The 11,895-nt window shown below is 44.7% G+C and overlaps 1 protein-coding gene across 1 annotated transcript; it reads left to right on the plus strand.

Annotated features, from left to right (window-relative positions):
* Positions 1-269: 269 nt before the first annotated feature.
* Positions 270-11,119, plus strand: LOC135387150 (uncharacterized). Its single transcript, XM_064616511.1, has 5 exons — positions 270-413; positions 807-1,060; positions 9,795-10,093; positions 10,835-10,941; positions 10,996-11,119. Exons 1-5 carry the CDS (start codon positions 380-382, stop codon positions 11,061-11,063), a joined length of 762 nt encoding a protein of 253 aa, XP_064472581.1. The 5' UTR covers positions 270-379; the 3' UTR covers positions 11,064-11,119.
* Positions 11,120-11,895: the final 776 nt, after the last annotated feature.

Below are 11,895 nucleotides of genomic sequence, written 5' to 3' on the forward strand. Positions count from 1 at the left end.
TATAGCCTCTTAATAATAATGGTGGCGTGATATTAAACGTAAGGCTGCTGCTGCTGCTCAAATTGAGGCTCTGGACCCTGGACTAACACCACCTCCAACTAAGCAGAGGCTCCTAAAAAAGAGAGTAATAAGCCGTAACAGATTACATTGTTTTCTTTTTGTTTTGTTTTTGTATTCCCATGACAGCTTTGGTACGCCTACTTTTTCAAAATCCCCCTTCTCAGATAGTTGAACATCTGTATGGAAATTGAGCCATTGCGAAAGAAAAACGAAGACGCTCCGCGCGGTTCTTCGCTTCTCGGTCGTTCGGTATCATTTTCGAAGTGAGCACACCGACTATCTCAGGGATCCTACTGTTTTGGCTACAAAGGAGCTCCGAATGCAGAAACCGGGCAACCGTGCACTTGAGATTGGTGAGACGATTATTTGCAAAGTCTAATGAACAGATTAATGGATGACACGTTATTTCTCCCTCTGAATACGCGCCCAGAAAACATAGCAGTCTCTCACTTGTATTTTGCTTAATTTCTTCTCCTTGCTGAGCTTGCCCCCCATGTTGCTTCAAACCCTTCGAAACATCGTAAGCACTGCCCTCATATATTAGGTAATTTCGACAACTTCAGTCGACAACTTTCCAGCAGTTCAACCGACATGTTACGATCGGTACAGAATGAACACTCACCTTTGTAATGAGAGCAACTCTTGCGACTCTCTTGTCCGAAAAACTAAAAACTCGTCCAAATTACTGTGCACTGCCCTGTTGAAAGCCTAAGATCTATGACATAACCAAGTATATGCTTACCCAGTCAAGGACCCGGCAGTACTAAGCAACATCGAGCAGCATGTTCGCGAACATTTCGGCGTCCGTGGTGCCGCTCCAGTACCTCGACATACTGTCACCTACATCAACCGTCACCCGGCAGTCAGTTACCCAGGAAGTGGTGCCTCAGCGGCTCCACCTCTTCAACAATCGAGTGGTCAACCGGTCGTCGAAAGGATGAAAAGCGCTGCCCCAGAACCAAAGACCGTTGCTCCATCGTTGCCTAGAGAGACCGGCCAGGTACGTGGTCATGTTACTGCAAGTGACGGCGAGCGACAGAATTAGAACATCGTGACCGTTAGTAGAGTTTGAACATGCGAACTTCAGCTCTGAATGAAGCGTAGCGTAATGCAGCTACCTTAGTCTTGCAGGGAGATGCAAAGCAGCAATACAACGCGAACGAAAGAAAATGCACGACTTTCGTCTCTTTTCACTAGTTTTGTCCGCGTGCCAGTGGTTGCTTTACATCACTGTGCAGGATATGTACCAGCTACCCCGCACCTAGACAATGGTTCAGCTAGCTTTACCATTGTAGGTATGGATGGTTGTCGCACCCGGACGAAAAAAATGACACAAAATGTCAAACGCAACTCGGTTGTTGTATCGTAACTATAAAGCGGTGCTGGGGAAGCGCAGAGCGTAGGGTGAAAGGAAGTGTACTGACGAGGCATGCTAAACTTGCTTGCCATGTCTAAAGACTGTGTGACAACTTTTAATAGCGGGGATACGAGCAGGGTGTCGAACCACAAAAAATACGGGATTGGTTCGGGTTCGGGTTCGCGTTACTTTGATTTCGTTCCGGTTCAGTTCCGGTTCGGCCACGCCAAAAATCGAACCGGTTCGCAAACCGGTTCAACGCTTCCATTTTATATGCTCCATAAAACTGCTTTTTTCAGGAAATGCGTGGCTAATAGCTTACTGCTGTTGTCTGCATTGACGTTTTTAGCGGTCAGGTACTTCCTTTAGCGAGAGAAATGGATGAACACTTATTTCAAATAGAGTCCACGCTGATGAAGCGGTGTAGTACTGCTACTTTCTGTTCCCAAAATATTTTTTTTTCTTTTCACACGCACAGTGCCAGCCAGATACACTTAAAGGATGCCTAATAAGATGGACAGCGTTACATAAACGACGGTACTTGCAGACTGCATTCGCAGCGTAAATCAATCTGAAATCGTACTGAAGCACGTCGAAAATAAGCCTACCAGCCTTACTCTGTCAGCCATACTCTGTCCGAGCTCACAGCAGTGTACTAGTCTATCCACAACACAAAGGCAATGTGTCACGGCGACACAATTGCACTACCAATAAGCAGAACTGCATTTACTTTTCAAACCACGACCAATCAAACAGGCACCGTTCTGCGTACGCTCCTTCTCGACTTCTCATGTTTCTGACTTGATTCTGATTTTTACTGCTCACGTGTAAAGGGAAATGTTGGGCGCTTCCTTAATCAGATATTTGTCCTGTAGAGCTACATAACTGGCCTACTCCATTCCTGTTTCATTCGTCCGCGTGGCGACTCGTCTCTGAAGAGTAGACGCCGCAGCGCGTGCGTGAGGCACTAGCCGCTAGCGAACTGCTAGCCAACTGCGCTTGATGATGATACCAATGTGTCTTCGTTCGGGGATTAAGAGGAACTCTTATGCTGACTTCTTTTATGTCCGAACCGTTTTGTTGCGAACCGGTTACCACTATTATTTCTTACGGTTCTGCTCCGGTTCGGGTTTAACAGTGTCATGAAAATTTCGGTTCGGGTTCGGTTCCGTCAAAAATAACGGTTCGGGTTCGGTTCCAGCCAAAAATAACGGTTCGGGTACGGTTTTCGGTTCGACACCCTGAATACGAGTGAACCGGTATCCCCGAATCACGATTTTTTCGCGTGTAGATGGCGCCACACGAACATACGGGTCTCAGCCTGGAGAAAGCTGTAATCATTACCCTGGGTACAAGTTACTTACTCGTCCGCGGGATCCTGTAGTCGCATAACCACGTGTGACCTCCTTGACTATTGAGGTGCAGGGATCTCACGTCATGTTTGGGTTGCCAAGGTCAACTCAGCTACAGAAAAAAGAGGGAAGAAAGAAGAAAGTCCTGACGAAGGCGAATTCTTCTTTTTTGTCCCTTTGTGGATTACATCTGGTGACTTCTTGGGGTTATGTTATCCCTAGAGTGACTAAATAAGCTTCGCTTCAGAGTATCGACATCATCATCATCGACATTGACTGAGGTACAAGGGAGAGCAGGAGCGCCATCTTGTTTCCCCACCACACCGGTACCATCCCTAGTTGATGATCAAAGACGACTTACAAAATGCTCACTGTGGGATAGAGAAACGTGTATGATTGTTGTGCGATAATCCATGTATTGTCCACCAGAGCGTCCAGAGGGTGTCAAGGAGAGCTCAAGGCCTTCAACCTTGATGAGCTGCTTGCAAGAGAAAGGAACATTTCACCCGTCTACGATAGATGGCATGGTGCCCTAAAGTGCGCGTGGCTACCGTGGCGTGGAAACAAGATGGCGCATGCTCGCTCTTGAAACTCAGTGTCGATACTCTGAAGCGAAGCTTATTTAGTGATGAAAGATGAAAGGCACTGAAAAGGTTAGCCAGCTGTAGGGATCGAACCCACATCTTCTGGATTACCGGTCCAGGGCTCTACCAATTGAGCTAAGCTAACACGCCTCTCCAGCGACTTTCGAGGTGCCTCATCTGAAGGGACGACAAACCAGCCACTCACTCTCACTCACCCTCCTTTCACTCTTACATTTTTTGCTCACTCATACACACATTCATACGACGGAAATCGACGCAAAGGCACCTGTTGAACAAGAGATAAACTGATGTTCTGAGGCTGGAACGGTATTCCAGAAGATGTGGGTTCGAGTCCTACAGCTGGCTAACCTTTTCAGTGACTTTCATCTTTCATCGTTGATTTCTTAGGCATTTGAGGCTTTGTTTGTATCTGTCCCTTCTATGTTTGTTCCAGCCTTAGAACATCAGTTTCTCTCTTATTTAGTGACTCTAGTTATCTCAGCTTGTCTGACTTTCTCGACAGCACACAAAGTCCAAAAGTTATATTTCGTTCGCCCGCGCTTATTTATATTCACCTGATTTCTCTTTCACACTGAGTTCTCACACTAGAGTATTTTGCAGACAATGTTTTCGCGAGGCCAACTACGGTGTATTGACAAAAAAGTGTGGCTTATTCATTGATTAAACATGTGTACTCATATAGAATATTGTAAATTTACAAACCATTCCCCAGCGGAACGAACCTACGTTTGATGATAACATGTCTTATTCTATTTCTTATTTGTCCTTCATTTGAAACGGTCACAATCGGGCAGGAAGACAATACGTGGCACGTTTGACAAATTCTAGCACAGTATACAGCTCTGTCCTACATATTTGATGTCGGTTCCGGGACATTTCGTCGAACGGCGTTTGGTCGGAAGCCGTTTGATTGAACGCGGGACATTTGGTCGAAAGCCATTTGGTCAAAATGGTAGAGGCCGTTTGATCGATTTTTTTATTGGTTTACCTGGAACGCTGATAAAAAAGAAGAAAACTACAAATTTTAACAAAGTAGATGGGTAGAAATCCAGCGAACCGGTAAAATGTAGGAAGGGAGTTGCCTAACGGGGGGGGGGGGTTGCCCTTTAAACACGTCACACCTAACTCTTTAAATACCATGCCAATGATGAGGACGGTGCCCAGAAGAAGAACAGTCTCTGTTCGAAATATCGGCGGCTTCTGTCCTGAGGCAACTCCCTTCCTAAATTTTAACAATGTATTTTTAATCTTTCTACTTCACTGACCATTGTATAGGTGAAAGAACAGTTTTAGTTTATTTACTTTGCGCCTATGTGCAAGTGAACAGATCTTTGTACGTGCACTAGTTCTTTCTTTCTTTCTTTTTTTTCGGATATCGTGCAGGTGTAGGAATCCCAGAGGGGTGGCAATCATAAGGTTGAAACTCATGGGGCCGAATTATCAGAAGACCGAAACTGAAAAGGCCGAAAGATCAAAACATCGAACAATCAGAAGGCCGAAAATTCAGAAAACCGAACTATCAGAAGGCCGAAAAGCCAGAAAACCGAATTACCGAAAGGTCGAAAAGTAAGGAACCCAAGATACGGAAACTGCTATTCCAACTGCGATAGAAAATGAGTTGTAGGAATTAAGTAGGATATACTTATTGTGAATTTATACAGGGAATAAATCATTTCACCCAACTTCCCATTAGATAACGTACTTTCGATCACTTAGGTGGAAAACAAAAAGGAAAAGTAGACATCACTGTGTTACCGTATGTGTTCGTTGTACACAATTACAATCACGTTCGGGTTACCAAATGTATAGAGCGACACCATCTCCTCTACAATTCATTCAGAAGGTGATACAAGTCACCCACCAGGCACTTTCTTTTTGTAGTAAACATGTTATAGAATATTGTTTTCCTCTCTCTCTCGGTTTCTAGTCAAAACTAATTCCGAGCACCAAATGCTACGCATTCCAATTATTTGATTTCTAATGAAAGAGTTAAATAAAACTTCTACAAAACTTTTTCATAATCTTATGAAAAGGACAATGCCCTTCAGTGGCCGTGCCCTAGGTCTTCTGTCTCTTTGGCCTTTGTTACTGAACCGACACGACAATGACACTGACACGGCGTCGACGGAAGACAGACATAGCTCTCTTGACCTTTCTGGATACCATAGAACTTCCATCCTTACTGTGAAGGGGCTCATTATTTCATTCCCTGCATCACACACAATAAAGTTGTTGTTAACGTAATATTGTCACCATACTTTGTGTTGCCAAGCGCAGCTATCACATTGCGCTGGCCGACAGCGACAGACGCAAGTCGACAAAATGTCGCTTCAGTATGACAGATTTGGATGACAAAATCAGCAGGCAGACAGTGTCTGTCGTCAGCGGTTTGATCGTTGCTCAAAATATATCGCCGACAACAGACACATACTGCGCGAAAAGCTTTTTTGCTTTTCTGGGGGAGCTGATTGATTGATTGGTTTCCACATTAAGTGCCCACAAACAGCTGTTAGGCCTTTGATAGCGGTGCACCAGAACTACATAAAGAAGAGAGAAATACAAATTTACAAATGGCAAACAAACAATCTAGTGGTAAGAAATGCAACATGAGCTTGAGAGTGATACATGATTTGACATTAAAAATGTCTAACTGATCGTTTCTCGTGGCGTAAACATTAAAAGTCATCTGCATCCTTGATATTGGGCAGCATTTGTCTAGAACAGTGGGAATAAAAAGGACGAACGGTGCGCATTTGCCTCGGCGGAGCAGGCAAATTTACAGAACTAGGCAGCAAGGGAGAGTCAACTGATCCGTGAATAAGCTTGCCTAAAAACATTACGTCGCGGCATAGCCTCCTGCGCTCAAGGGAGTGAACGCAAAATCCGGATAGCATAATACCATACGTATAATCGAACCTACGATAGTAAAATCTATGATACACCAATCTGACAAACTTTCTTTTAAATGCTCGATGAGACCGTCGATGAAACTGAATTCCAGACAACAGGTAATGTTTGTGATTTAATGTACTGTGGGCGATTTAGGAACGACATTAAACGGTAGAAGCATTTGCATTTAACGACAAGCAAATGTTTTACAAGCTTTCGTGCATGAAACTAGCATACCTTACGCGCGGGACTCGCCGGTCACTCGATTATTGAGTAATCCAGTCACACACTTGTTTCGGTAGCATGATTTTAACAAAGCACTCTACCAGTTATGCGGGAACATGCAATATTGTAACAAATTTAGCACGGAGAAACAGTTTTTGTTAAACGCAAATTTTGGCGCGCAGGTGCAACGCTCTGTGATATAAGAAATGGCGAACATGCTCTCTCGCGCAGTTTTGTCCCAGCTTCGACGCGTGATTTCTCTAGCTGTAGATGTTCCTCATTACCATATTTCGTGTCAGTTCACTCAGCTTTTAAAGCTCTTTCATCTGATAGATATATCGTGCGTATACCTCCTACAGGTATCTGCTGAAGCAGGCAAATGTTAAGGTATATTTCGAAAAAACAAGGATTTTGAGCGTCCGTTCCTCAAAAAGGCCCCTTTTTATTTCATTTATATTCTGCCAGGACATGGCCCGATGTTAGACTTTTCATCTTACGTAAAAAAATTCTGCTTCAAAACGCGTACACTGGCGATTAGCGCGTTAAAACGCGGCCCTATAGGGCTGTGAGACTATAGTCTGTGTGCGTACGCGTCGGAGCCCGGCTGCCGGCACCGCGGGGTGCGGGCTTCGTGTTGATGCTCCCTTTGTTTGGGCAAGGTTGTCTGGCCTTAGCCTTACCTGAGCTATTCGTCGGCAAACTTTTGATGTTCTGCTGAAGAAAGAATTCACGCCTGGGGGTTAGTTATTTCCAACAAGGCATCTGAATGAAATCCTACGTTGCCGTAAAGCCGTATTTCAACGGCTAGGTCAAACTCAATGGTCAGCGAAGGTAAAACCTCACTCTTGCAAGCTGCGTACACGGTGATACCGACACTGTACAAATAAATATCGAGCTAGGAATTTCTTTTTCCAAGGTTCCCGCAAATTCCCCCGAAGCTTGATTCACTTCAGTTTACGATGTTTTTAACTTATGCAGAGGGCTTTTAGCACAAAACGCGTGTTCTGTGCTTAACTTGCAGCAGTGCATTTCTTCTCAGAGCTATGGAAGTGGGCGGGTTCTCTCATTTGTCATAGTTATATTAGAGACGTTCAGAGCAGAGCCATACGGGAGACGCACATAATGCACTTCGATTTCGCTGAAAACTGGACAGTAGCCATGCCTAGCAAAATACAAGCGTGCCACTGAATAAGTCGCAAGAGCGGAAGGACAGAGTTAGGGCAAAAGTGGCAGCCATGTTCAGTTTTCTTGTTTGGCGACATGTTCCTGCAGACTGTACAGACGTTGGATGGGGAAAAACAGATTTCCATATTCACATGTGCGGTAACAGCTGGCACGGAAACGCATAGTTTTGGTCTGGTGAGCGAAGACTTGTGTCACGATTCAGCACAGTCACTGTTAGCTTCCTTAGCATTGAAGAATGGCTTGACGAGAATGTTCCTCTTGCAGCTAATGATTTACGTGTGAGATGGAGCAGCGAGCCATTTTAAGAATCGGCATAGGCTCTATGAGCTCTCCAAATCTAGTTTTGCGAGAGCGGCATGGCTGTTCAGGAACAGGCCACGACAAAAGTGCGTGTGAGAGGATCGGTGGAATAATCAAGTACCATGCCACAACACCTAACTTGTGTTCACTCGAGCAAGATGTCATCTTAGAGTCACAAGATATGATAACGTGCTTGCCAAAACACCTAACGCGCGTCCATTTACTCCATGTACGGGCTGTGGATGTGGCTTCTTTTAGAATGCAAAAGAAAAATGAATGGGCAAATGTATATCGCATCAAAGTTGCATACAAGGTTCGCATGCGTGGCAAAGCAAGACATCGGAAAGTCGAGGCCGAGAAACATTCATAGCTCGTACCTTGGACAGTGAATGCAGAAGAGTGACGTTTTCATAGAAAATGAGTGAAATAATTTGTCGCTGTCATAATACTGCTTTTTCGCAGTCTTCTAAATATATCGATATAAACTACCACTTTTGACTACACAATGCTGTCCCTTTCTTGTAAGACATCGACAGGAGGCCCGCTATCCCGCGGTACCGGCAGCCGGGCTCCGACACGTGCGCACGCAGACTAGGGTCGCGTTTTAACGCGCTAATCGCCAGTGTACGCTTTTTGAAGCAGAATTTGTTTTATATAAGATGAATGGTCTAACATCGGGCCATGTCCTTGCAAAATATAAATGAAATAACAAGGGGCCTTTTCGAGAAATGAACGCTCAAAATCAGTTTTTTCGAAGTATACCTTAACATTTGCCTGTTTCAGCAGATACCTGTAGGAGGTACACGCATGATATATATATATATATATCAAATGAAAGAGCGTTAAAAGCTGAGAGAACTGATATCAAACATGGTAATGAGGAACATCTACAGCCAGAGCAATCACGCGTCGAAGTTTGAACAAAACTACGCGAGAGAGCATGTTCGCCATTTTTTATAGCACAGAGCGTTGCACCTGCGCGCCAAAATTTGCACTCGGACTCCTAGCCTGAAGGCATGCAAAAGCATACAAAAATTTTCACTACAATATATTTTAAAACTCAGGAGATATACGCGTGAGAACACGGCAAAACTCAAAACACTCGAATTCAGGACCGGCTTTTCTCGATTTTTTTGCCCGAAAACTATTCCACAGAAATTATTCACTTTATCGCTGTTGATCATCATGTACGATGAGCTTCTAAATATAAATAAATAATGAAAATCGAGGAGGTCGATGGGACCTCCCTGCCTGAACTGACGTGAAACCGGCCCCTTACCCTTTGCACGTTCAACGTAGTGGAGTTCGCAGGTATTCGATGATACACGCGTCCCAGGCAATAGACGGGGGTCAAGTCAAATTATCTGTAGCAGCACAACATGTTTCGACAAGGGTTTTACAGGAACTGGTGTGTGTTGGTGGTGGTGGTGATGGTGGGGGGGGGGGGATTTCACCTTCGTTGTCCACGTCCCAAGTGCACTACCAAAGTTACGATATCGCGTGGGGGGACAGATTCCCCCCCCCCCTTTGGCTATGCTGCTGATCTGTAGTGGTTTTCTGAGTGTTTTGTAGTAACGGACGCAAAAGCAAGGTACATTACTTATGAAGAAATAGAAATTTTAACATAGGTAGCCATGTCTCTTATATGTAACGATTTGAATGTGTTTCTGTACGCCGATTAACATTATGACTACATCGTCTTTCCATTAGAAGGAAGGGTAGAATTAGTATAGCATGCATGGATCGTAGCATTCTCTAGCGAAAAGCGGACTTTCAAGTCTGCCAATAATGTCCATACTTAGTGCAAAATTTCTCTCGCAGGCAGCGGAAGGAAGCAAACCGAAGCCTTCTGAACTCCCAAAACCCAAGTCATTTCAGTTACCGGTTGCCGTAAGAGCTCCTGAGACCGGCTCGGGCAGAGCGACTCCATGCTTATGCAAAGCGAGGTTGATCTACGGTCATCTTGAGCTCATCCCGGAGGATGACGATGAACACGCTGTTCACTCTAATGGAACTGCTCCAAAGGCTGAAGCTCGGCCGCGTACTTCGCGTTCCTCAGAGAAGAACACGCAATCGACAAAAGGAAAAAATCCTCTTAAGAAGCTGTTGAAGGCAAAACTGTGAGCTTGTACAACACTGCTACTCAAAAAAAGAGAAAAAAAAAACGCACAAAACTTCAAACTTGCTATGAACTAGCACAGGTTAGTTGACAGTGACGGAGTAAAAGCATGGCATCCCCAAGGCGGAGCATTCGAGGGAGGGCCTGAGGCCCAATGTCTACAGGAAAGTTAGGGCGTCTCACCATTGCCGAACGCGAAATCTTACACGTGTGTCTGGGAAAGCACCATCTTCATGGGCTCCAAATCCCGAAATTCTCGTCTGCAGCTCACCTTGGTCTGAGGCGTACTTTGGTGTTCTTTGCATGATGCCAATAAACAGATAAAAATATTGCCCGATTTCAAACATGCGCCGCCACTGGCAGTATTCGGGAACGTTAAGGAACCAAATTAGTTGCAGGATATGATGACTCCCTGATTTACTATATTTAACAAGGTTGAGTGACGTATGTAGCTAGTACGAAAACTTCAGTCATCGCAAACTGTTACACTCGGAAGCCATGCGATTCATAATTAAAATTGCACTCATGACGTCATATGACTTCTTTACGATATGTGAATACAACGTGAACACAAACAGAACAGTATAATGCCGTTCGAACCCTATCGAACTTGGCACGCTAGCGCTCCCTGTCGCTCCGAGCCACGAGTACAGAACATCCCTCTAGCACCGGACAACTGCATAGATTGATGGTTGATGTTCCGGTACGGGTCTGTGACGCGATAATTTGTTTGTTTTCGAAGGCGAATGGAGGAGCACCAGCGGCAGACCAACATGCAAATAATGTGCGAAATCGTCATATGCGTAGTGATCATCATCATACTCTTCTACTTCCTCGTTCCTACACCAAGTACGTCACGCACGCTTTAATAATCCTGTCGTAACCCCTGTTCTCTAATTCCAGGTTTCCTGAAGGGTCATCCTAACAAGACAGTAACAAAGAAAACAATCACTTCGACGCTGCACCACTGAAGCGCCTAATAAGCGCTTGTACATAGTTCGTCTAATTAAATATATGCCGAAGAGGACATGTTTAAATGTTACTTTAAGGGGAAGTATACTCGTGTATACTCTTACTTTTTCGCAAAGTACTTCCGTGTGATAGCGCGGTGACGCCACATCGCCTGGATATAAGTTCGTCACTAGAGATAACTATGCGGGGAACGGGCTACAAAAGTTGGCTGTTGGGGGGTATCACTGTCCTGTCAGCAGACTTGTACCCGTTACCGAAAAAAAGGAACTAAATACCGTTACTCGTTACCACGAAAAAAAGGAACTAAATACGTTACCCGTTACCAAAGTAACAAAAGGAACGCGTTCCCGTTACTCGATAGTAACGAGTTACTTTTACGTTACCACACTATTACAGAGCCACAACCATGTCAAGGTTGACACGTGCTTCATTTGGTCCGACAATTTCCATCGAATTCGCTTTGAATAATAGTTGGTGCTCGAGAAACCCTCTGTGGCAAGACTGAAAAATTGCTGTGGAAAGGCATGGTTGCACCAGATATAGCCACCTTTGTTTGATGCATGTGTTGGATGCGCGCCTGATTAATAGCGAGGCTGACTTTCCTTCTTTTTTTGTTCTGTGAATTCAAGGTCAGTAGCTGCTTTTATTCCCATATTTTGGCACCACTGTTAGGAGGCTACACGACGTCAGCGCGATATTGTGCGTTTATGTAAACTGATAAATGCTACACCAACGTCTACAAGCCGTTGTATAAGCTGGCTCTTTGCATGGCTAACCTTTCCTTTCTTTTAGTAAACATACCCCCCCCCTCCCCCAAACCACCCCTTGGAA

This window comes from Ornithodoros turicata, chromosome 3 (genome assembly GCF_037126465.1).
Source record: "Ornithodoros turicata isolate Travis chromosome 3, ASM3712646v1, whole genome shotgun sequence".
NCBI lineage: Eukaryota > Metazoa > Arthropoda > Arachnida > Ixodida > Argasidae > Ornithodoros > Ornithodoros turicata.

Coding starts and splice junctions, on each gene's coding strand:
- LOC135387150 (XM_064616511.1), top strand. CDS start 380: ATGCAGAAACCGGGCAACCGTGCACTTGAGATTG. Junction 1,061..9,794: donor TGCCTAGAGAGACCGGCCAG/GTACGTGGTCAT, acceptor TTTCTCTCGCAG/GCAGCGGAAGGAAGCAAACC. Junction 10,094..10,834: donor AAGCTGTTGAAGGCAAAACT/GTGAGCTTGTAC, acceptor TTGTTTTCGAAG/GCGAATGGAGGAGCACCAGC.